The sequence below is a fragment of the Equus asinus genome, chromosome 2 (assembly GCF_041296235.1).
Source record: "Equus asinus isolate D_3611 breed Donkey chromosome 2, EquAss-T2T_v2, whole genome shotgun sequence".
NCBI classification, from domain to species: Eukaryota; Metazoa; Chordata; class Mammalia; order Perissodactyla; family Equidae; genus Equus; species Equus asinus.
In genome coordinates, this window is record NC_091791.1 from 143,324,670 (window position 1) to 143,352,530 (window position 27,861).

The window sequence follows — 27,861 nt, forward strand, 5'->3', positions numbered from 1 at the left end:
TATTTATCTATCCCTGGGTAAAACCCACACTATTTTATTGACTACAGGCTTATGAGAAATCTTGATATTAGAGGTGTGCAACAGGAGGGATGCCTGATTATTCTTCAAAATTGCTTTGGCTATTCTTTTGCTTCCATATAAGTTTTTAAATGAGCTTGTAATATATTACCAAAAAAATCCGTTGGGCTTTTCATTGGAATGTAATCAAAGTTGTAGATTAATTTAGAGGAAATTATCATCTTTATAATATCGAGCCTTGTCATCCATAAAGAAGACCTATATTTTCTTTTGTTTGTATCATCTTCTATGTCCTATAATAGAGGTTTAGAATTTCCTTATATAAATCTTATGCATTGTTAGATTTCTTCCTAGGTACTTTAAAAATTTTGTTGCTGTTGTGTATGGAATATGGTTTTTCTTTCTTTTTTATTAATATATTTTGTAGTTGGTTATAAACCTGTCCATACATCTTTATATGAGCATAAACAAATAAGAATGTGTATGAATCTGGCCAAGTAATCTAAATTCCTCAAGGTTAAGTTTCCTCATATATAAAACTGAAATTAAAAACACATATTTCACAGACTATGATAATTAGAATTATATCAATTCATCTAGATACAAGAACAAAGGAGATGATTAGCATGTGTTAATGTTTTTAACCTCTCCTTTCTATAATGCTATATTCTAAAGATACTCAACCATCTAATATCATAGCTACAAAAAATATGAGAATTAACTGTCTAATTTAGGTAACACTTTTGGGATATAATCATGATTTGACCATATTGATCCCTTTACTTTCTGGAAGCAGCCCTTGACGACTGGTCTTGAAATAATTAAATGTGCCCAAGACAATGTATTAGGATAGGGTAGAGAAGATAGCTTTAGGAAAACTAGCTCATCTGGGTTCCAATTTCCTATTTAGGGTGTTAACTGGCTGATATTAGGCTAGTCATCACATCCCTCTGGGTCTCAGTTTCTTACTCTTTTTTTTTCCTGAGGAAGATTTGCCATCTGCACCGGTCTTCCTCTATTTTGTATGTGGGTTGCCACCACAGCATGGCCACTGATGAGTGGTGTAGGTCTGTGCCCAGGAACTGAACCTGGGCCACCAAAATGGAGCACACTGAACTTAACTATTAGGCCATGGGGCTGGCCCCTCAGTTTCTTAAGATCTTAAGTGAAGAATTTTGATTAAATGATCTGCATGTTCTTTTCAGCTCTTAAGTTTTATGATTCTATTATACCCTTTTTAGGAAATAACAACATTGATGCTTACAATGTGGACATATATTAGCCTTTCAAATTTGTAGCATAAATGCCTTTCTCTAGAGGAGGCAAAAGACCAATTCATCATGGATGTTTTCATTTCAACTTTCTCAGTTCAGGATTTCGGCAATTAAAAAAATCCAATTAATTATCTTTGTAAAATTATCTAAGTATACCAACTATGTAGAGATTGTCAAATTGGATTTTAAAAAAAGACCCATGTATGCACTGTCTACAAGTATCATACTTTAAATATAGTGATATTGATAGTTTAAAAGGAAAACAATGGAAGAAAAAAAATGCCTCTATTTAATCTATTTGATTTTGTCCATGTACAAAATGCTGAGGAATCTACAAAAAAGATCCTACAAATAATAAGTGAGGTTAGTGAGGTTGCAGGAAGCTATGCTAATATACAAAGATCAATTTTTATATAAGAAATGAACAAGTGAAATTTGAATTTTATCCTTAAATTATCATTTACACTATCATACATGCACACACGGAAGAAACACTTGGTAGGATTTGTCTGCTGAAAACTATGAAACACTGATGAAAGAAATCAGTGAAGACCTAAATAAATGAGGACATCTGTTCATAGATTGAAGGCTCAATATTGTTAAGATGTCAGTTGTCCCCATATTTATTTATAGCTTTAAAAAAATTCCAATCAAAATCCCAGTAGGATTTTAAATTTTTTTATAGAATGGCAAAAGTACTAGAATAGTCAAAAACAGTTTTGAAAAAAGAACAACACAGGAAACTCATAATGTCTGAGTTCAAAACAATATAAAGCTACTGTAATTAAGACAGTGTCACACTGTTGAAAAGGCAGAGATTTTAGAAATAGATCCACATGTTTGGTCAGTGGATTTATCACAAAAGTGCAAGGCAATTCATAGGAGAAAGTGTGCTCTTTTCAACAAATGGTGTGGTGTGGTGCTGAAACAATTGGGCTTCTCTATGCAAGTTAATTAGTTAAAAATAAATAAATAGAGAGATAAACCTCAACCCAAACCTCGCACCCTATAATAGAACAACCAACCAACCTCAAAATGGATCATGGGCCAAATTGTAAAATCTAAAACAATGAAACTTTGATAACTAAACATGGGAGAAAATCTTTGTGATGCTGAGTGAGGCAAAGAATTCTTAAATATAATAGCAAAGCCATGATTCATAAAAGAAAAAATGATAAGTTGGATTTTATCAAGATTAAAAACTTCTGTGCTCTGAAAGATACTGTTATGAGAATGAAAAAATAGCCACAGACTGGGATGAAGTATTTGAAATCTTATATCTCACCAAGGACTTCTATACAGACTATGTAAAGATGTCTTCATGGTCAACAATAATAAAACAATCAATTGAATAAATGGGCAAAAGATTTGCAGACACTTCGCCAAAGATAGTATATGAATGGCAAATAAGCACATAAAGAGATACTCAGTATCATGAATCATCACGGGACTGCAAATTAAAATCGTATTGAGATGTCACTGCATAAATATCAGAACAATTAAAATGGAGAAAAAACTGATAATACCAAGTGCTTTCAAGGATTTGGAGCAACTGGAACTCTTATCCATTGCTTCTTGGAATGTAAAATGATACAACCATTTTGGTAAAAGTCTGACAGTTTCAACATATAATATGACCCAGAAATATTACTCGTAGGTATTCACGCATGAGGATATTTATATTCACACAAAATCTTGTGTATGAATGTTTATAACAGCTTTGTTCGTAATCTCACAAAACTGAAAACAACCCAGATGTCTTCTAACTGGTGAATGGAATACTCTTTTGTATGTCAATACAATGGGATACCATTCAGCAATGAAAAGTAAACTATTGATATATGGCACAGCATGATGACTCAGATGCATTATGCTCAGTGAAAGAAGCTAGGCTCGGAAGAGTCATAACACACTGTTATGATTTCATTTATCTGACAGTCTGGAAGACACAGAACTAGAGGGCTTAAAAACAGATTAGTGCTACCAAGGATTAAAGGTAGGGAGAGTGCTGTCTGCAAAGTGTTAACATGCTGGAATTTTTAAGGATGATGGAATCGTCCTATATTTTGCTTGTTGTGCTTGTTATGTGATTCTATGACTTTGTCAAAACACAGAAATGTATACCAACAGAGTTAATTTTAGTATATGCAAATTAAAATATATGTGATTTGTTAAATAGATAACTAACCATTATTTTCTTTTCCTATATTTGTAAATCTTTGTGTAAATATACTTACTATTTCTGAGAAGTCATTTGTTGCAAGATGAACCATTATTTTATATACTATTAAGAAGGGAGAAAAACGCCAATTAAACTATAATTTGCCAATGATTATAAAATGTATTCTGATTTCCAAGTTGTCATAATGTGAAAAAAGTGTACTTTAAAATATATACAATGTGATATTCACAAATTGGAATTTATCCTCCATCAAGTCACATTTCCTAGTTTTTGATTTTGAAAAACAAACACCAGAAGCCTGAATCAGAGAGATCACCAATCTGTGGTGGGCTGGGAGTCAGGATGCAAGGGGCCAGCTATTTTAAACAAAGGACTGGAGCAAATATAAACACAGGTAGTGCTAGGGAAGGCAGTCTATTCTTTGTGTGTTGAAGAATTCTGCCAAATGGTAACGGGGGAATCAGACATCCATCCAAGAATATTTCCTGAGTCTTGTATATCTTTGCTTATTTTTCATTATTTGAGTGTAAAGATTAAAGCTACTATGTTAGTCCATAAGATGGCTAGTGTAGTCATATCTTTATATAATTTAGAGAAATTAAAAGGAGAAAATAAACCTTGCTTCAAATGGTTTTTATAAAGACCAAATGAAAAACTTTAAACTACAATTGTCTTTTATAAATGTGCCTCATTTAAGAGAAATTCAATATATAAATTATCCTAGAAATAGATGAATTAGAGCAGGTTGTGAGGGGGACATCTGATTACTTATCTCAAATAATCGTTCATCAGAGTTCCTTTACATAGCAAAACCCCTGTGGTTTTAAGTACTTCATTTTGGCAAAATTTGATTTTCATGCGTTCTTTAAGAACTTCTAAATGAATAACAGAGCTTTGTCTGTGTGTTTTATCTAGAATAAGATAAATAAATCTCCACATACTTTATTGGAGCCAATAGTTGACAGAGATCGCTATGAGCTGTAGAATGATTACTAATTTGGGTATGTAAACACAACAGACTGTTCTGGAGACAACAGAAATACTTGTGTCTGGGGAAAAACAACAAAGACTACAGAATTGAAAACTATCTCAAAATTAGTACCTGTACTTTATGATATTAATAAACAGACTCAATTCACACTGTCACCATCAGTGTTTGATTGTATTTTATACAAAAAAACTTAATAGATCCAATTAAACAAGCACTGGAAAAAAATACTTAGCTCATCATTTTCTTAAGCGATCAATGCAAACTCAAACTGACGTTTATTCAAGTGTATGATGCTTTATTTTGTGCTGCTAAAGAGCTCAAGTCAATGTTCTGTAAAATCATTATAAGGTAAATTTAGAATGAATCCTCCAGTAAAACAATGAAACCTTTTGTAATATAAGTTTTTATTTAACAATGTTGCTTGTTTATATGTTGAATTTTCTTCATGGGGCTTAACCATATTCAGAGGCATACAGGTAGGTAAATCAGTCCTTCCTTATTTTCAGTGTCTTTACTGTGTAGTAAGCAGCTGTTTCCATGAATATAACTCCTGGAAAATTTTTTTCAAATTCTAATGAGATATTAGAACTAAACAATATGAAGAGTGTTCTATTCAGTAAAAAGAACCTGGAGGTTTTATTCCCAAATAATGAAATGATGTTGTGTAAATGAAATAAAAAGGCAGAAGATACAATAAAGTGTTGCATGTACTTAATATATATCCATTTATTAATGCATATGCCAGAGGATTGCATTGTACTATGCGTTTGGAGAAATCATTAACAAAGCAATTGCTTAACAATTTAACATGAATTAGTGGATCTCAGTGGTCTGTGTTTTCACACCCGGTAACAGAATGGTTCTAAGAGTTGTAATACTCTTCATTTCTGTTCTTAACATATCAGACCAGTCAGTTCACAAAACACAATCATTGTAACAGCTTCTTGTTTCTGCTTGTGTATGTTGTCCACTAACAGTTATGACCATAAGTTACAATTACAAAGTATTGTTTTACAGTCAAGTATTTAGATAGACTCTAAAAAGTCAAACCATAAAAATACAGAAAATGCAAATATTCTTAAACTATTTCATATTCAAAATCCAGCCTAGTTATATTTTTATGTACTGAGCTGTATTGTTTTCCTATTACATCTGATGCATCTTGGGCTTATAAATAACATAAATTACAAAATTGTAAGCAATTTCTTCAGACTTTGTTACATTTTTCACTAAATAGATGAAGACATGACTTTTTGCTCCAGTGCAATATAGAGTAATGCTGCATTCAGTACAAATTGTTGAATATTTTTAAAAAGAAAAAGGCATTTAACTGATTATAGCACTAAGTAAATAAGGAGATAGTCATAACTGTCAGAGAGAAAACACTAACAGTGTAGTTACTTATCATAGGTAATTTTAAGAAACAAACCTTCCATCACATTTCTAAACCATTAATCCTATGACTTTCTAAAGAATGAAATTTGGTAGAGCCAAGACATAATGCTAGAAGGCAAATGCATCAATTTACCTTTTTTTTACAAATGTGATGTGACCTTGGCAGTTTTAAAGAACAAAGTTTTGTCAATATATCAAACATCGTTAACAAACTCTATTTAGCGCTGCTTTGTATAAGTTTGCTTTAACAGCATTTCTTCACAGTGATATTTCAGAAAGGTTGGAAACTGGTCAGCATAAAATATTTCCCACCTTTTCTATTTTAATTTGTATGCAAAATTCATCACAATATATCTGCAACTATAAAATTACAAACACTTTCTAGAAGTGACTGCATTTCTAGTTATGATAGAAAAGGGTATTTGTGAGACATCTACAATGAGGTAAGTAAATAAAATGGAATTTGAGTAACAAATGCTTCCTGATCTATGGGCAAAATACACAAATTTTAACAAAGACCACTAATGGACAAACTCAGAAGACTAATTGTTGTTTAGTATGTTTAATGTGTGAGAAATTGGAAATGAAGTGAAATCAACGTTTTAAAAGATATTCTAGATATTTCACTTTACATCATAATTTTGGCACTTCATGGAACATTTATTTCCCAAAGACCAGAATTGGTATAAAAGTTCAGCAGGTTTTTCACATACCTTATAGACATTGAGTACTGGCAAACACTGAAACATAGTGAAATAAACATTCCCATGTATTTGCACATGCATGCGGTAGTCAAACGGTTATAATTTGTGAGTGCTCAAAGATGAAATCTTGTAGTATTTGTTTCAAGCACTCTCTTCAGCAGATCTTGTTTCAGACTTAAGTCTTACAAATTCTTTAGCCACATCATCGCTGGTCCTCTGAGAGAGTATTCTAAGGATAGTCAAACCAGTTTCATCCATAGAGACATTTTTCAAAAGGGGATACCATGCTCCGTGGCTTCCCTTTTCTGCTATGTTCTGTAGCTGAATTACTGTCATTCCGATAATTCGGTCTTCTCGGGCAAAGCAGTAATCCTTAACTGAGAGATGAAGTTCATAGGCCCCTGGGCGGTTTCCATTACCCAGAATACTGTGTGGATTAAAAATATGAATTTTAAGCAAAAACTTGATTCACGTAGGGATCAGTAGGGTTCTAAAATACTGTTGAAAATTTTATACATTGCTCAGAATATTATATTGGCAAATAGAGTATATTATATTTTAACTCTGATGCAAATATATTTTAAATTTTACTTAGATTGTCTTTACATAGACATTATTTTGCAATATAACTGAAAAATTAATTCTTTCCTCAGATAGAAATAGGAAATCAACCTAAATGTGCTTTACTGCCTTGATGTTAAGCATATTAATAGAAACTGGAATTAAGATACTATGTTGTACTTAATTATGGGAGACAGGGTCTCCCCACTGATATAAGGGTAGGATGGGGTTGCTAGGGGTCATGGGAGCTTGGTCAGGGCAAGGGGTAACTCAGAAGAATTTCTGTGCCATTTCAACATCAGTTATTACAATCTGTTTTCTTTACCTCAGACTCCTGGATACGCTGTTATACCTAGGAGCCTTTCTCAGGGGAACACACTGCACAGGCTATCAAGCAGTATTCACAAGATGCTGAATTGGATACAAATCTCTGAGTAAATCACTTCCAGCAAAGCCCTGTGCTTCAATGCCAATTCTTTTCTCTGGCAACAGTTAGACCTGTCAAGTGTGGGGCTGCAAATGGCCTCTGCTAATAACAACCCAAGACAACTTGTCAGTGCAGAACTGAACATAATGAAGAAGGCTAAGTGGTGATATGCTGAGAATAATTTTCCCCTACCCCTTACTTTAATTCATCCTCAGATATTCTTGACTTTCTAATGAATGTACATCTATTCCTCAGCAGTTCAAGCTTCCAAATTTCTTCCTTTTCTAAGTGACTTTTTCTGATGATTTTGCAGAGTCAAACTTTCATTTTCAGGCAAGATTGATAACTAAACTGTGTATTTATTTAGAGACAATCTGAAGTAATATGAAAGAAAATGGAAGCCTGGTCGGTAAGAATAGAAGAGCAAAACATGATAGGAGCCAAATTTTCTTGTGAATTAAAATATATCAAAATGACGCTTTTCCCAGAATCATGGTCTCGGTAGCTCACAGTGCTATATCTGAATTTTGAATGATTCAAGTAATTCCTAGAATCTGTTAGAAGACATTTTAATTGGATCAAAGATTTTGTGTAATTTGGAGGAGTGAATAGGTGGAGTCTTGTGAGCTGGTTTCTAGTAGAGATCATTAATGAGATTATTAGAACCTTTTTAATACATGTGGTGGGGCAGTCAAGTTTAATGAGTAGAAGGAGAGTTAAGTATTCAGAGCACAGACTGAGAAAGGTCTCTGGCAAATCAAGAATTCAAAACAAATCAAATCAATAAGGGACTATTTTCATGTGTGTGCACTTGTGTGTTTGTGTGTGTAAACCTCTAGGGCTTGGACCTGTGTCCTCCTCTCTCCTCTATCCGTAGGTCAGCACATCTAGATTTATGGAATTAATTACATTGATATCAGATAATTCTCAATTTATATCCAACTACATATTTGATATCTCCTTTTGGATGTACAAAAGGCATCTCCAACTTAATAGGTTTAAAACAGAATCTTTGGTCTCCTCATCTCCTTTATCCCTATTCCCCCATCTCAGTAAATCACTATCTACCTAATTGCTTATGCCAAAATCCTATGAGTCATCCTTGATTTCATTCAGTGCCAGATAACTTCCATTTGCCCCAAATGGATCTACTCTCCTTCCTATTCCTTGCATTTTGCAATAGAATGCTGACCTGTAAACACTACGTCAATAGAGTTTCACCGTGCTCTGGTTTCCAGTTAGTTTTGGCAAAAAGAGCCCCATGAGGATATCAGAAGTAATGATAAGACTAAGGTCAGTCTTCATTTCCCTGGCTCCTTGCATGTGAGGCTGCCTCAAGCAGGCTATTTCTCTTCATGGAAGGCTGCTGATTTTTTTTTTTTATTGAAGTATAATTGACATACAAGATTATATTAGTTTCAGGTGCATGATATAATGATTCGACATTTGTATACGTTGCAAAAGGATCATCACGTAAGTCTAGTTACCATCTGCCACCATACAAAGTTACTAAAAATGTTTTCTTGTGTTGAGAACTTTTATGAGTTACTTTATTAACAACTTTCAAATTTGCAATATATTATCATTGACTATAGTCACCATGCTGTACATTACATCCCTGTGACTTACTTATTTTGTATCTGGAAATTTATACCTTTTGGTTTCCTTCACCCTTTTCCCCCAGTCTCCCTTTCATCTGGCAACTACCAATCTGTTCTCTATCTATGTGTTTTGTTTTGTTTTGGGTTTTTTAGATTCCACATATTAGTAAAATCATATAGTATTTGTCTAACTTACTTCACTTAGCATAATACCCTCAAGGTCCATCCATGTTGTTGCAAATGGCAAGATTTCATTCTTCTTTTATGGCTGAGTATTATTCCATTGTATATATATTCAACACCTTCTTTACCCATTCATCCATCATTATTTCTATTTAGATTATTTCCATATCTTGGCTATTGTAAATAATCCTGCAATGAACATGAGGGTGCATATGTCTTTTCAAATTAGCGTTTTCATTTTCTTCAGATAAATACCCAGAAGTGGAATTGCTGGATCATATGGCAGTTCTGTTTTTAATTTTTGAGCAATCTCCGTACTGTTTTCCATAGTGGCTGCACCAATTTACATTCCCACCAATAGTGCACGAGGGCATGAGGATTCTCTTTCTCCACATCCTCGCCAACACATTGTTACTTGTTCTTTTGATAAAAGCCATTCTGACAGGTGAGAGGCAAAATTTCTTTGTGGTTTTGATTTGCATTTCCCTGATGATTAGTGATGTTGAGCATCCTTTCATGTATCTGTCGGCCATCTGTACATTGTCTTTGGTAAAAATGTCTATTCAGATCCTCTGCCCAATTTTTAATCAGACTGTTGTGTTTGAGCTGTATGACTTATTTATGTATTTTGGATATTAACTGATATACAATTTGGATATTATCAGATATACAATTTGCAAATATCTTCTCCCATTCAGTAGGTTGCCATTTATTTTGTTGATGGTTTCCTTCACTGTGTAGAGCTTTTTAGTTTGATATAGTCTCATTTGTTTACTTTTACTTTTGTTGCCATTTCCTTTGGAGTCAGATCCAAAAATATTTCACCAAGAGTGATGTTGAGGAGCTTACCGCCTATGTGTTCTTCAAGGAGTTTTACGGTTTCTGGTTTTATATGCATCATTTCTCCATTGTGAGTTAATTTTTGAGTATAGTGTAAGATAGCGGTCTAGTTTCATTCTTTTGCATGTGGTTGTCTGGATTTCCCAACATCATTTGTTGAAGAGGCTGTCATTTCCCCTTTATATATTCTTACCTGTTTTATGATAAATTAGTTGACCATATATGCACGTGTTTGTTTCTGGATTCTCTATTCTATTCCATTGATCTGTATGTCTGTTTTTATGCCAATACCATACTGTTGTGATTACCATAGCTTAGTAACATAATTTGAAATCTGAAGCGTGATGCCTCTAGCTTTGTTTTTCTTTTTCAAGATTGCTTTGGCTATTTGGGATCTTTTGTGGTTTCATACAAATTTTTGGATTGTTTGTTCTTGCTTGTGAAAAATGCCATTGAAATTTTAATAGAGATTGCCATGAATCTGTAGATTGCATTAGATAATATGGATATTTTTACAGTATTCTTCTAATTCATGAGCATGGACTATCTTTCCATTTATTTGTGCCTTCTTCATTTTCCTTGATCCGTGTCTTGGTTTTTAGTGTATAGCTCTGTCACCTCCTTGGTTCAATTTATTCCCAGGTATTTTGTTTTTTTTTGATGCAATTGTAAATGGAATTGTTTTCTTAATTCTCTTTCTGATAGTTCATTGTTAATGTATAATAACACAACGGATTTTTGTATATTGATTTTGTACCCTGCAACTTTGCTGAATCTGTTTATTAGTTCTAACAGTTTTCTTTTGGTGGAGGCTTTAGGGTTTTCTCTGTATAAAATCATGTTGCCCACAAATAGTCACAGTTTTACTTCTTCATTTCCAATTTGGATATCTTTTATTTCTTTTTCCTGCCTAACTGCTCTGGCTAGGACCTCCAACACTATGTTGAATAAAAGTGGTGAGAGTGGCATCCTTGTCTTTTTATGATCTTAGGGGAAAAGCTTTCACCTTTTCACTGTTAAGTTTGATGTTAGCTGTGGGCTTGTCATATATGGCCTTTATTCTGTTGAGGTACTTTCCATCTATACCCACTTTGTTGAGAGTTTTTATCATAAATGGATGTTGAATTTTGTCAAATGCTTTTTTTCTATCTATTGAAATGATCATATGGGTTTATCCTTCATTTTGTTAACATGGTGCATCATGTTGATTGAGTTGCGGATGTTGAACCATCTTTGCATCTCTGGAATAAATCCCATTTGATCATGGTGTATGATCCTTGTTGTTGAATTTGGTTCACTAATATTTTGTTTAGGATTTTTGCATCTATGTTTATCAGGGATATTGGACTGTAATTTTATTTTTTTGTGCTACCTTGTCTTGTTTTGGTATCAGGGTAATGCTGGCCTCATAAAATGAGTTTGAGAGTATTCTCTCCTCTTCAATTTTTTGGGGAGAGTTTGAGAAGGATATATATTGAACATTCTTTGAATGTTTGAATCTTTGAATTCGCCAGTGAATTTGTGTGGTCCTGGACTTTTTTTTGTTGGGGGTTTTTAAATTACTGATTCAATCTCCTTACAAGTAATTGGTCTGTTCAGATTTTCTATTTTTTCATGATTCAGTTTTGGGAGATTGTATGTTTCTAGGAATTTATCCATTTCTTTTAGGTTGTACAGTTTGTTGGTATATAATTGTAGAAGTCTCTTATGGTCCTTTGTATTTCTTTGGTATCAGTTGTAATTTCTCCTCTTTCTTTTCTGATTTTATTAATTTGAACTTTCTTTTTTTTCTTAGTTTAGCTAAAGGTTTGTCAATTTTGTTTATCTTTTCAAAGAATCAGATCTTAGTTTCTTTGATCTGTTTTTTTTAGTCTTCATTTATTTCTGCTCTGATCTTTATTATTTCCTTCCTTCTGCTAACTTTCGGCTTTGTTTGTTCTTCTTTTTCTAGTTCCTTTAGGTGTAAAGTTAGATTGTTTATTTGAATTTTTCTTGTTTCTTGAGGCAGGCCTATATCACTATAAACTTTCCTCTTAGAACTACTCTTGCTGCATCCCATAGATTTTGGTATGTTGTACTTCCATTTTCATATATCTCAAGGTATTTTTTGATTTATCCTTTGATTTATTTGATAACCCATTGGTTGTTCAGTAGCATGTTGTTTAATCTTTACATATTTGTGATTTTTCCAGTTTTCTTCTTGTACAGTCATGTGTCACTTAGTAGGGATACATTCTGAGAAATGTGTTGTTAGTTGATTCCATTGTTGTGGGAACATCATAGAGTGTTCTTACACAAACCTAGATGGTTTACCATATAGCCTACTACACACCTGGGGTATATGGTACTAATCTTATGAGACCACCATGATATATGTGGTCCACTGTTGAGCAAACCGTCATTATGTAGTGCATGACTGTAATTGATTTCTAGTTTCATATTGTTGTGGTCTGAAAATATGCTTGATATGATTTCAATCTTCTTAAATTTATTGAGACTTGTTTTGTTGCCTAGCATATGATCTATCCTAGAGAATGTTCCATGTGCTCTTGAGAAAAATGTGTATTCTGCTGTTTTGCATACATTTATTAAGTACATATAGTCTAATGTGTCATTTAAGTCTGATGTTTCCTTGTTGATTTTCTGTTTGGATGATCTACCCATTGATGAAAGTGGGGCATTAAAGTCTCCTACTATTATTGTATTACTGCCAATTTCCCCTTTTAAGTCTGTTAATATTTGTTTTTATGTGTTTAGGTGCTCCTATGTCAAATATTTACAAATGTTATATTTTCTTGTTGGATTGACCACTTTATCGTTAAGTAATGCCCATCTTTGTCTTTTATTATATATTTTTTTGTTTTAAAGTCTATTTCATCTGATATAAGTATAGCTACTCCACTTTCTTTAGGTTTCCATTTGCACAAAGCAACTTTTTCCATCCCTTCACTTTCAGCCTCTGTGTGTCTTTACATCTGAGATGAGTCTCTTGTAGGCAGCATATAGATGGGTCATTTTTTCTTGTTGTTGTTATCAATTCGTCCAGTCTATATTTTCGTTGGAGAATGTAGTCCATTTATATTTAAAGTAATTATTGATAGGTACGTACTTATTGCCATTTTATTGTTTTCTGGCTATTTTGTAGTTCCTTTATGTTCTCTGTGTTTCTGTTTCTTTTTTATTCTCTTGCTTTCTTCCCTTGTGGCTTAATGACTTTTTATAATATGCTTACATTTCTTCCTCATTATCTTTTGTGTATCTATTATGTGTTTTTGCTTTGTGGATACAATGAGGCTCACATATAACAGCCTATATATACAGCAGTCTATTTTAAGCTGATAGCATCATGTTAAATTTTAATGCATTCTAAAACTCTGCATTTTTACTCCTCCCTCCCCACGTTTTATGTTTTTGGTGTCACATTTTACATCCTTCGATTTTGTATATCCCTTAAGTATGGTAGTTGTAGTTATTTATTTATTTTTTTACTACTTTTGTCTTTTAACTTTCATGCTAGCTTTATAAGTGATTAATTCACTTCATTTATCCTATGTTTACTTATACTAGTGAGATTTTTACTTTTATATGTTTTCTTGTTGCTAATTAGTGGCATTATTTTTCAGCTTAAAGAAGTTCTTTTAACATTTCTTGTAAGGCCCAATTAGTGGTGATGAACTCCTTTGGCTTTTGCTTGTCTGGAAGCTCTTTCTGTCTCTTCACTTCTGCAGGATAACCTTGCTGGGTAGAGTATTCTTGGTCAGAAGTTTTTTTTTTTCTTTCATCACTTTGAAATATATCTTGCCACTCCCTGCTAGCCTGCAAAATTTCTTCTGAGAAATCTGCTGATAATTTCTTATGGGTTCCCCTGTATGTAACAAGTTGTTTTCCTCTTGCTGCTTTTAAGATTCTCTCTTTTTCTTTAACTTTTGAGATTTTAATTACAGTGTATTTTGGTGTGGATATCTTTGAGTTTATCTTGTTTGGAACTTTCTTAGCTTCCTGGATCTAGATGCTTATTTTCTTCCTCAGGTTAGGGAAGTTTTCAGCCATTATTTTTTCAAATAAGTTTTCTGCTCCTTTCTCTCTGCTCCTTCTAGGAGCCCCATAATGTGAATGTCATTTCACTTGATGTTGTCCCAAAGTTTCCTTAAGCTATCTTCACTTTTTAAAATTGTTTTTTCTTTTTGCTGTTCTGTTTTGGTAAGTTCCACTGCCCTGTCTTCCAGCTCACTGATTCTTTCTTTCGTTTCATCTTGTCTGCTGTTGAACCACTCTAGTGTATTTTTTGGTTTAGGTATTCTTCAGCTCTGTGACTCCTGTTTGGTACTTTCTTATATTTTCTGTTTCCTTTTTGAAGTTCTCACTATGTTCATTCATTTTTCTCCCAAGTTCACTAAGCATCCGTATGACCATTACTTTCAATTTTTTATGAAGTAAATTATCTCCACTTCATTAAGTAAGGTTTTTTTTTTTCAGGTGTTTATCTTGTTTTTTAGTTTGGAACATATTCCTCCATGTCCTAATTTTGCTTGACTCTCTGTTTCTATGTATTAGGTGAAACAGCTATCTCTCCAAGTCTTGAAGGAGTAGCCCTATGTAGAAGATGAACCTTATCCTTTATCCTTTCCCGAGTTCTTGCTTGTCTCTTGAACTGTCCCTCCAATTGTTTCTGACCCATGGGGTCCAGAAATGCAATACTTCCTGGCCACCAGAGCCTGGCACTCAAGGGGCATCCCCTGTGTAGGTGGCATATGCCCACTGGCTCTGGCAGGGACATTGGAAGTTGCATGGTGGGGTGGGGTGCTTGCCCACTGCCTGTGGTGGGGCTGTGGGAAGCAGTGCTAGGGGGTTGCATCCCTGCTGCTTTTGGTGGGGCTGGGGGTGTGGTGCAGGTAGGTGGGGCACTTGCCTACTACCACTAGGAGGTTAGAGTGAGAGTGCAAAAATGGTGCCTGCTAGCACCAGCTTTAGCAAGGTAGAGGGAAGAAATAAAAATGGGTCTGCCAGTGACTTTGTACCTGGAGAGAATCCCAATAGGATTCTACCCCTCTGGCAGATGCTTTAAGGTTAGCAATTGAATGTTATTCACACATGGACTAGGCTAAACTACTACTTTTGCACTGGGTCCCAGGGTTAGTGAGTCTGCAGGCAACCTCTTTGGCCACTGCTCCTTTTAAGGTGGCTGACTACACATGAAATTTTTGTTTTCCCAATTTTAGAAATAGCTCTTCCTCTCCTTCCTTCAGGCTCAGTAGGGGTAGTCCTATGGCTACTTCTAGCTCCAGGTTACATCACTATTGCTTGTAGTCCATCTATTCTCACATCTTTGAATTGAGTGTTCTCAGGAACCTGACTTATACATTCTTTCTTCTGTGTTCTGCCTTCAATCCACTGCAACTTCTATACAGGAATACCTTGTTTTATTGTGCTTTGCTTTATTGCACTTCATGGATATTGTGTTTTTTACAAGACCCTCTACCAGCAAAAAGATTATGATTCACTGAAGTCTTAGATGACGGTCAGCATTTTTTTGGCAATAAAGTATTAAGGTGTGTACATTGTTTTTTAGACATAATGCTAGTGTACACTTAATAGACTATAGTATAATGTAAACATAGCTTTTATATGCACTGGAAACAAAAAAAATTCATGTGACTCACTTTATTGTGATATTTGCTTTATTGTAGTGGTTTGAAACCGAACCTGCAGTATCTCTGGTATGCCTGTAGAGTCTACTTCCAATACATATTCAGAGTCTTTCCACTTCTTTCTATCTCTCTAATCCTTACTTCTATTTCCCTATTACCATCTGGTCAGTCACTATTACCTCTTGCCTGGACTATTGCAATAGTCTTTTAACTTGTCTTTACATGTTTGGTCTTGCTTCCCTATAATTATTTCTCTCTAAAGCAAACAGATTAATACTTTAAAGATACAAGTCAGATTGTTCATCCCCTCATCTGAAAATCCTTCAAGGCTTCCTATTGAACTTAGACTGTAACTTACTCTCCTTTACCCTGACTGTGAAGCCCTCTGTCATGGGTACCTATACCCTGAACACCTATGCAAACTCATTTCATCTCACTCCCTTGCCCACTATATACTGTTTCTTAAATATGCCAGACATGCTCCTGCCTTAGAGTCCTTGCACTAGCAATTTTGCTTGGCCTGAAATGCTCTCAACCTTCTTCCTTGTGAGACTGGTTATTTATTTTCTCAGGTTTAAATTTAAAAGTCACATGCTGAGAGAGACGCCCCTGAAGACCCAATCTAAGCAGCTGACCAATCCCTCTCTTACATCACTCTGTTTTAATTCTCTGCATAGTACTCACTATCATATGATAAACTTTGTTTATGTGCGATTTTGTTTGTCATATGTTCCTCATCTCTAGAAAGTAACTTCCAGGAGAGCAGAGATCTCCTATTATATATACCCAATGCGTATAATATTTCCTGTTACATGGCAGGCATTGAACAGATACTGAGTGAATGGAAGGGAACTAAAAACATAGCCTTCTTCATTTGCCTTGGATCAGTGGTCAACAGGAATACTGAAACCTATAGGTTTTGCTTTCCTTAGCAAAGCCTGGTGCCATTTCTATCCTGAATCCCTCAATAGGTTTAGCTGTACTATGGGCATTGCCTGGTTGAATAAATGAGTTGGGTCATGACTTACAACTGAAATGTTTCGTTGTACTTTGGTGACCACGTGTTGCTTTTTGTCTTTGTGCCTTGTTTTCTCTTCTTGTCTCCAAGGTTGGGTCCCAGTATACAAACTTCCACAAAGGGGCGAAACATTGCGGTGGTCTGCCAGTTTAGGTCATTAATAGCAATCACTAAAAAACAAAAAGGAAAAAGGAAAGGAATGCAAAGTGTTAGCAAACAAATATGTGGAATCTTAGCCTCTCCCTTTAGTCCAGAGAGTGAATTTTTATTTTTAAAAATGATGTGTGAAGCCATAAGTTGCATTTGATAGCACTCTAATCCCATTGACAAGAATGTATCCTTGAAGAAAAAATAATTTACTCTCTGGAATGCACACTTGATGGGGCATTTAGCTCTAAGTTGTGTGGCATTGGTGTGGCAAAAAGTTAACTGTAATTGAAATGACATTCATTACTAATGAAAATTAGTTAAAACATGATAATTTTCATATTAAAAATTAAGATATGTTCATCACGAAATATTTAGAAAATAGAAAATAGATTAAAATAAAAGTCTCTAACTTTATCACTCAGAGGAAATGACTGTTAATATTTGGTGTGTATGTTTTCAATATTTAATTACTTTATACATAAAATGGGATCATAATGCATTGCACTCTTTAAGTAGCTTTATGTTTTAAGTCCATCATGGATATCTTTCTAACTGCAGGTATTTCACTATATCGATATACCATCTTATATTTAACCAATCACTTATTTTTAAACATTATGGCTGTTTCCTAATTTCAGGCATCATAAAAAATTCTTAAATGTATATTCTCGTATGTATACCTTTGCCCATTTTTTGGTGATGATATCCTTAAGGAAATGTCTTGTAACTAAAACTGCTCATGCAAAAGGTTCATAAAACTTTGGGCATTTGATATATAGTGGTAAAATATTTTTCAAAAATATTTAAGGACACTGGCATGTATAGGCATGCCCACTTATCTGCATGCTTACTGATACTGTACACAATGTTATTATAGACTATACAAGTGTTACTTTTACAATACAAAGATACCTTAGATAATGAAATTTTAAAATATATTAGAAGGACATAGTTTTGATTAAAGTGACTAAATCTATAATAATATAAAAATAGAATATTTTTCTATTAGGCAAAATTTTAACCATTAAATTTCACCTTTGAAATGTCTCCTGCATTCAAATTACGTTTTTACAATATGCAGCCAATAGCTTGAACCACTTATTACAAAAAAAAATCAAGCCAATTGTTGACGATCACATAGAAAATGAAGGAGGTAGATTATGTGAATAGTAAGAACATACTGACTTAACATCTAAAATTTGATTGACAAATTATGGAGCCAACCACAGCACTAAAGTTCAATGTACACCATAGCATCAACCACAGAGAAAATGTTCAATGTGTACAGGTTGATATGTAATCACCAATGTATTTAAACCATTTTGACATTTCAAATAATAAAGGCTAAATATCTGTGCCACTGATTTTTTCAGCTTTGAATCAAAAGTTCTGGTTTCATGAAGAAATTTGAGCATGCCCTAAAATCATTTAATATGCATTTTTAAGAACAGAAATCTAAGAAAAAATTACATTTTCAATATTATTGCAGAGGTCATAGTCTAATAAGCTGTTTGATCTATCTGGACCTGAAATATACCTTTTACAGTGACTTTATGCTCTCCAGTTCCTGGGGTGGGGGTGATGTCCACATGAACAGATATCTGACCCACTGAATCTTTGGAGGAGCGACCTGCAAAATAAGCAGAAGTTTACTGGCCTGAACTTTCAGACTGCTTAGTAATGGACATCTACATTCTCAGCATAAGGGACTTTAAAGTATTTTCATGGACATGAATAGTTCTTTTTGTTATTAGCACATGATAAGTATTGATAAATGTTCACTAAAGTAAATTTGCTATGCCAGTTTGAGGCTTGGGTAAAAATCACGTTTAACCCATTGAGCTAAAATTTCATATGGTCCTCAAATATATAAGATACCCTCTTAGTATTATTATTGTTAGAAGAACTAGTAGTTGTCTTACTGGACACTTAATAAAGCTGTATTCATTGTTTACATACAAAGATATGTCATTGCTTTTCAATTCTTTGTTAAGAGCTTTTCTACAATGTTCCATACCAGAGCACTGGGGACACAAAGATGGCTCTATAGAGCATCTGCCCTCATGAAGCCCACAGTTGGCCAGGAGAGACCAACACATAAACATATTGCTGTAATATAGTGGGATAAGTTCTATAATAGGTATATTTTCAAGGCCTAGTGATGGCATAAAAAAGAGTAGTCAGTTCTACCTTGGTAAGTGTTAGTCAAGGGTCAAACATATTGTATTGGAAAGTGCCTGTGATTTGGGGTCAGATAAACTTGAATTCAAATCACAGTTATGCCACTACTGGTTCTGTGATCAGAATTTTGCTCTATTCTCAAGTCTCAGTTTTCTCCTTTGTAAAATGGGGATAATATCACCGACCTCTCACTATATACACATTTATCAACATATCGTTTATTAACATATAAATTTTTTCCACAAATAGAAGCACATGCACTATCCTTTATCTTTTCACCTAAAAACATATAATGGAGATAATTTTATTTTAGTATGTATAATGCTACCCCTCATTCTTTAATATACCCTGGAATATCACAGCATTAACTACAAAGTAAATGTTCAATGAGTACTTGCTTGAAAATGAATCACTGAGCTGTTTACAAATATTTGAAACATTAAACTATTTAAAGCACTTAAAATAATGTTTAGCCTTTATTCCATTATCTGAATATACCATAATTTATTTAACCATATTTTGGTTGTTTTCAATCCCTTGCTGTTACAAACTATAATGAATAATTATTTTTCATATTTACAAATCTCTTTCTAGTATAAGCTTTAGAAGTGAAATTTATTTGTCAAAGGTAGGTGAAATTTTAATTTTGCCCATAGAGATTTTAACAGTTAACACTCATATACAACATGTAAAATTAACAAGAATCTTATTTTGTCAAATAAATGGCTAATGACCAAAGCTGAAAAAAAAGATTTTAAGAAACTTTCAATTTCTAACCTCAGAGAATCACTCGATTTGGGCCAGAACCTCTCAACAGGACCTGCTGTCGAGCCAGTTCTCCACAATGACCCCTCTCCCCCTACCCCAGTCATCTGGTAATAACAGGATTAAAAGATAGAATGTGATCACTTTGGGCATTAGCAAAGGGGCTAGTCATTGTTCCATGGGAAGGGCAGAGGGGAAATGTTTCCTTTTCCTCAGGTGAAGGGAAGAAAACTCCAAGAGAAACACTCCTAAACTCTGGGAGTGTCAGCAAGACAGGCATTTCATTTCTGGATTGCTTGTCTACTTAGCAGACAGCATGACCTGAGCATGGCCAAGTGAGGAACAACCAGCCGCAGAGTGTGCCAGGACCACTTCTTTAAATTCATGGTTGCTAACAAGTATGGGAGATGGTTCCTGAATGGACTTGAAGTGCCAGAATTGGGGACAAGAGAGGGAAGACAGGATCATGGGCTTTGGTCTTGTCAGGCATTATCACAGATGGGGCAAAAAGGAAAAGCACCTCAGAGGACTGTGGCATGCTGGTACCAGGTGAGGTGCAGCAGGAATAAGTGACCAAGTCTTCAGCCTTGGAAGAGTCCATCAATGCCCCCAGGGAGCTATTTGGAAATGAGTCTCATACCTGCCAGCTCTATCAAGCTTTTACTTCCTCAAAGACAATGAACTAGAGCAGCCCTTAACACTAATCAAATAGATAATGACCACTAGTCCTCACCAGTGAAGTTTAATAAAGTTATCTTTTTCCTCTCTTTCCTATCTCCTCAACACCAGGGAAACTACTACCAGGAGGAAGAGAAAGAGTACACAGGAGAGAAACCCATGCCTTCTCCTCCTCCTCCTCCTAATGCTAATGTTACATTTGCCTGCTTGTGAAGAGAGAAGAGCTTTGAATCCAATAAGGGATTAAAGCTTTAATGTGAGCAGGCAGAGGTCTTAAAACCCCGAATAACTTTCTAATAGTGAAAATAACTACTGTAGTGTGGACCTCGGCTGTGATATCAGTAAGGAAGGTGTCTATGCAGTAAAAAGTGGGTCTCACAAGAGAAGTTAATAACATTTTTTGCAAAAAATAAAATAGTTTCATATTATCCCTCAATTTGTGATATCCTTATGATATGTCTTCCTATTCAAGAATAGAGTATATCTTTCCATTGTTCAAATATCCTTTTATGTACTTCAACTATGTTTTATATTTTTAAGTGAATATTGCACATTTTAAAAAGTTTATTCCTGTGTATTATATCCTATTTTAAATGAAACAATTTCTTCCATTATGTTGTACAATAGGAAGGCTCGTGATTTTTGCACATTAATTTTTTTATCCAGCCAACTGACTGAATTTTTTAATCAAAGATTTTCACTTGATCCTTTTGAGTTTTGCAGGTATACAATCATATTATCTTCAATCAATGAAACATTTAACTTTTTTTCCCAGTTTCTATACCGCTTATTGTTTGCTTTGGCTAATTTTATTGGCTTATACTTCTAATACTATCTGATAGGTTTAAAAGTAGATGTGCTTGTTATCCTCCACTTGGCTCTCCAAATTCACATTCTACCCTTCTCCACTCTGCCCTCTGCCCTCAGAGACTGACCTGTATGCACAATTTCAGTGGTAACTTCTATACTTTAGTATCTAGTTGTGTTTGGCCAATGGAAAGTCTTGGCAAGAGATAGGAAGGAAAGAGGAGAGGCAGGTCAGATATTTATTTGTTTAGTCTCCTTCCTGTGGGGTCACCTTTTGCTGGCTGAATTCTTTAACCAAAAATCATAACTTCTTCAAGTAGCCTTTACTAGGTGACAATCTCTCTCGTGGCTCCAGTAGCTTCGTCCCCCTCGCCCTTGTTACTTTTGTTGCAAGGTGGTTAGTTCCTTCTGGTTTTCTTATATCCTGCCCATACCTTTGTACATAGTTCCTTTATTAAATCCTCCTTAAATACTCTTAATTTGGGTGTGCCATCTGAGTCCTTCTAGAACCTTGATTAATCAAGTTACTGTTTTTGATTTGCTCATAACTTTAATGGATATGCTTCTAGTAGTTTCCCAATACTCTTAGGTTTTGTGGAATATTGAGACAATTTGGGGGTGGGAGGGCTTAAAATATGGACACTCTCTACTTAGCAACTGTTATTATTATGGATTTCTCAGAGGAGAAAATGCTTAGGGAGGCTTTTCTGTATGTGTGCACATGTGGATGCATAAAACAGAATAGTGTGTCCTCGAAATTGCAATTATTTCAGTATGGATAGAGCATACACAGAGTAGCAAGAGGAAACATTAGAAAAAATGTTGGTACTTTGAATGACATTTAAAAGTCTTTACACATTATCCTACAGCTGCTGAGAAGTCTCTTAAGTTTTTGACCATGAGTGGCACAGTCAGATTTATTTTTTGAAAAGATTTCATCTGTTAAAAGATGGATCATTCTCATCACCCCATTCTCTTCTGGAAAGCCTCACACTTGCATCTCATTATACCATGAATCAAGGCGAAAACCCAGCCCTTCACTAGGATGCTTTGATCACCTTTGCTTCATCTGCCCTGGTGGTCCATGCTGTTCTCTTGACCTAATTCTCCTAAACTTTTATGTTTTCATCAAGACAAACTACATATTTGCAACATCCTTACTCCGTTGTCCTGTGGAACCCTGTCCAAATACCTCTGCTATAAAATTCTTTGATTTTTGTTATTCTATAAATAATCTGTAATTATATTCTTGATTTCCTCAAATACTATGACATAGTGCAAAAACCCTGGACGATGGAATCAGACTTCCCTGATTATGAATCTGGTCTCAGTCACTCATTAATAGTTAATTAAAATTCTATGAACTTTCATTTCCTTATTTATAAAGTGGGGATAAAACCACCTTCCTGGTAGTATTATGGTGAGACTAAAAAGATAATTTAAAAAAAATGTAGGGGCTGACCCAGTGGTGCAGTGGTTAAGTTCACACGTTCCACTTAGGCGGCCCGGGGTTTGCCGGTTCAGATCCCCAGTGCGAACCTACACACTGCTTGTCAAGCCATGCTGTGACAGGCATCCCACACATAAAGTAGAGTCTTCCTCAGCAAAAAGAGGAGGATTGGCAGCAGATGTTAGCTCAGTACTAATCTTCCTCAAAAAGAAAAAAAAAGAATATTATGTGCCTTGCTGTCTAGCAACAGCTGTCTAGTAAGTGGATCCAAGTTTGTTATGATAATGATTCAATTCTTAAGAGTGTTTCAAAGTTATTAAATCTCTTGAAGATTCACACATAATGCCCACATATAAAAATTATGGAAAAAAATCTACGGATATTATGTTATCCAAATGAAAGACTGCAAGAAGAAAACTCCAGAGTGACTGGAGTTTTTCCCAACAACTTTGGAATTCCTTCTTTCTCCACTAAGACTTTCTGGGTTGAGTACAATAACGATGGCAGGTTTTTAAGAGTCAGCACGTGTCTAATAGGGAAAACTCCTCCCTCTATGGTGTAAAACCTTTGATTAAGCAAGAATTCAGTGAAATGAGTTTTCTTGATTAATAAAGATTTTTTTGTTAGTTTGTATATTTAACTACTGTTGAAATCACCTTTAATGAGAAAAGGCCTCTCAGCAACACTGAAAATGCATTCACGCTGTATATTTGTCTTTGTTTTTGTTCTAAAATCAGAGCCTGCTCAGTTCCCAGATTTGTGGTTAAGACTTTTAGGGGTGGTCTTATATGTGCTATTATATGCAGTAATGTAGCAATGGCTGGTTTCTGCCCATAGTAAACATGAAGAAATGATAGGCAAGTTATTGATTTAACATATTTGTAAATGAGAAGAGCCTTCCATCAAAGCACTCACGAGGAGGTGTCATTTTTTCGTGTGAGTTTCTAATCACCAAGGTAATTTAAAGACTTTAATTGTGGTGTTAGGATTTGAGAGATTTCTATGGTAGGAAATAGAAAATTCTAATTAGGAGAACAATTTCTCTTTGGTGCTCTTAGTTATGCAGGAAAAGATTTATGCTTTTTTAAAACAACCAACAGCTAGAGAAATGTGCCTAAAACCTTTTAAAGGGTGTTCTTTAAATATATAAATACAAGTTTTACCCTTTTCCAAATTGTTTTTCTATAGTCTTCCACTTGTACATCCTAGCTCTGCATGTGTTTGTGTATTTTCTAGAGATATGGAGGGTTTCATTGGAGGAAAAAACACACATTAAAAATCATACTTATATAGTCAGCAGTGCCTGAACACTTCTGTGAAACCTCCTGGGTAGAAACATTTACTAAACTCTCAAAATACACATTTCCTTTTCTAGCACCAATTGTGAAATTTACTGCTCAATCAAGTCAAATGTAGTCTTGAGAACTGACTGCTTAATGCGGCACAACCCTAGAAGAGTGGAACTAGGAACATAATAGTTTTCTGACAATTATGAGTAGAAGCAATTGATTTAAAAGGGTTTATCATTATTGCAATTATTGCCTCATAGTCATGCTATTCTTAATTGTCATTTTAGAACTCCAGGTTTATGTTTTCATGGCCCATTGTTCATCACTCCTTAGAGCTCTTGTTATCCCTCGTATTGTAGTTAAGTATGCAGATTTTTTCTTCTTAACTACATTCCATAATGATGGGAAACCTCTACTAATATTAGTAATCCACACTTATCTCTCATTCATATAATAAACTTACAAATATTCTTTTGATATATATTCAATGACCAATATATATTTATTCATTGATTAAACATGTAAGTAGTCTTCACTTTGCACGGTGTCAATATGCCTGAATTTTGGTTCCCGTGGTTTAGTTAAATAACACCTGTCTCCCAACGACACATTCAAATTTCAGTTATCTTAGTATATTAAGTGTGTATCATTGCATAAAGTACAAACTTTCCTGCTAGATTTTTAGTCCACAAATCACAGATCGAATCACTAAATAACAGGTATGTGTCATTATCAAGGACCAATCACATCACTTCTTGCAAAGTCTGTTGATGGTTGGTCACTGTGCATCTGTTCAGTTCACACACAGCAAAGTGTGTAGGTGTGTTGCTACTTTGTTTCCCAGTGATACACCCATGTGATGTCTTTCAAATATGCATAATCAAAAGTGGGAATTGGCCAGCAAAGATGAAAGTGTAGCAAAGAAACAAAGTGATAAATGCTGGAGTGAAATTTGCATGGAATGTAAATGAGTTAATAGAAAAATTACTGACCCTGGGAATATTGACACCGCTGCCAATGGAGAGACTCTAGAGAAGCAGCCAAGGAACTTAGTGAAGGTGAACTTATTGGCATAAATGAGGAAGAAGATGAATATGTCCCAGTGGAAGTGACATTGGAGAAAAACTTCACCTTAAAGGAACTCTGAGATATGTTATAACATTGAAAGGAGAAAGGATAAATTATCAGTAATTGATCCAAACTTTGGAAGAAGTATTACAATCCACCAAGACATAGAAAAGATGTTCACTCTTTATAGTTATATGATGAGAACATAAAGGCAAGCACTGATCAAACTACTCTTGATAAGATTGTAAAAACAAATGAAACACTTTAATTCTCAATGTTTCTAAGGTTTCCAATTACAGTGTATTAAAGAAATGTTTTACTATTTTTTCATTTCCCTATACATTTATAACAGTAAAAAAGTTAGTACTTGTTTCTTTCTTTTGACGAAATATTTTTAAAAATGAGGGTAGAATCATAATTTTTCCCATTAATTAGCAAGATTGCTTTGCAGTTTCAGTTTGCAGTTATTTTTACGGTCTTGCTTTACTATGCGAAGTGAGGACTGTCTGTACATATATTTGAATTGATTCATTTAATATTTTTTGCAGATGCTGAAGGTATAGAAGCTACTTAATTCAGTCAGATGTGAGTTATGTGTGTGTTATGTTGTACCACACATTTTTCCTCCCATTTGGTGGGTTTGCTTGACTACAGCGTTGAATCTGATTCTGCAGCCTTGGTGCGTAATGAAATCTGTCAATTGCCTATCCCAGGATAAACATGGAATTGAGCAAAAGCATTTTCAAGTTTAAGAAACTATCTATCAACCAGGCAGTTATTTTCCAAAAAGAGAAAAAAAACCAACATGTAAGCGATTTCCATTTCCCATAGAACGAAATATGAAAATAATCTAATATGGTGCTTTTTATTAATTTATTTAACAACTTTTATGAGCACTTAAAAATTTAATCAGAGGCTATGGCTGTTACATAATCTTGTCTATTCTAAATCCATGGAAATTAGACTATTGTGCCTCAAATCAACATCTGGGTGTCTAGAATGTGTCCTTTGTCACCAACATTATTGGGTCATGAGTACCAAACTTTCCAGTCCAGGAATGAGTAGCGCTCATATGAGTAAACAATGGCAAAGGGCAGGAGGATGAAAGAACTGATTGTGTTATTTGATGTCCTTTTCAGAAAAGCAACTTTTGAGGATAAAAGAACTTGATTACTATCAGATTATGATACAGTATTATATAAGCACCCTAATAGAGTTAGTCTTTCACCCAACATAACTTTAGTACATTCTGTGAGGGAATGAATAATCTTATAAACATTTAGTAATGATTATTCATGTAACGTTTTAAACTGATAATCACCCCCAAGTCTTCAAGTAGCATCCTGTAAAATGTAAGATGAAAAATATCATACCTTCTCTAGTGATCCTTACAAGTTAGCCAAACTGCTTAACCCCTGACAAAAGGGTTTGAATTTGTCCCCATGGACCTTTGCTGAAACTCACAAAGGAAGGGTGTAGAGAATTCATGATGGATGATCCCTCTGCCCACATCACAGTTCAATATCAGAGTCCACCTGCCCTACAGCTCCTCCCACTTTCAGATCTAGGACTCCAGGTGGGAGTAACCTACCCCTATTCAGTTCTCTAAGTTGTTAGCCATCATCAAAGATGGTGGGGGTTGAATAAACCAGGAAGTGGCTTGACTTAAACCCCTTTCTTCCTCTTATCCCTTCTTGTGCTTTCCTCCTGTCTCTTCCTCATTCTTTGCTCATTAACTGTAGGTTGTTTAATACATGAAGTATTCATGGTAATAATAATAACGGCTACAATTTTTGACTACTTATGGGTGCAAAACATTGTGCTAAATGCTTTAGGTATAAGATGTTGCTTTGAGATCTGATAAGCATGTTGTGTACATTTTATAGATGGGGAAACTGGGGCCCAGATGGTAGTTACTTGCCAAAGTCACTAAGTGGAAAAAGCTGAGATTTGACCTCAGATCTCTCACATGCTGTGATGTTCTTTGAATAACTTCTCTTCTACCCTTTCTTTCCCTCTCCCCACATCTTTCTTACATCACAGAGAAAAAGGCAAACTCAGTCTTGGTGTCTTTTTTATGGCGTTTAAAATCTTGCTGAACTAAAAGGCAGAAGAGGATATAAAATCGAAGACAAAAAACATACTACATAGACAGAAAATACTTATATATCTTAAGATTACTTTTTTTGTGTGTGATAACATTTAGTTTGCATTTGTAATTTTTTATATTAAACTCCACAGTAATCACTCAAATGTATATTTAAATTAATTTTGCCTCCTGGGACTCTGGTTTCACGTCTTTCTGTGCCTTATCCTTACACTTAAAACTGATTGACTCATCTTATATTGCTGCTTTATATCAGTGAGTTTCCATGGCTATAGCATGCTGAAGTGTGTTGATGAAAAATTAATCAGTGATCAAGATTCAAGATAAGTGTCAAATCCTTGAAGTAAGTCCCTACACTAGTTGGATATCCTTTTAGAAATGTTTTGGAAAGTTCAGTTATCCTAACTTGAAATATTTTAGGATTGAAAAATATACATAGTTTTTAGAATTAAAGAATGTCAGAACTAGAGGGGACCTTGGAAACTATTTGGTCTAATCTCTTTGTTTTAGAGACAAAGAAGTTG

At 34.6% G+C, this 27,861-nt stretch overlaps 1 protein-coding gene across 1 annotated transcript in view; it reads right to left on the reverse strand.

Moving 5' to 3' along the window:
• Positions 1-5,164: 5,164 nt before the first annotated feature.
• Positions 5,165-27,861, reverse strand: part of UNC13C (unc-13 homolog C) — a 565,722-nt gene continuing 543,025 nt past the window's right edge. Inside the window, 3 exon segments of the mRNA XM_070501335.1 lie at positions 5,165-6,991; positions 16,853-17,012; positions 18,530-18,622. Of these exon segments, the coding sequence (XP_070357436.1) occupies positions 6,706-6,991; positions 16,853-17,012; positions 18,530-18,622 (539 nt within the window). The 3' untranslated portion in view covers positions 5,165-6,705.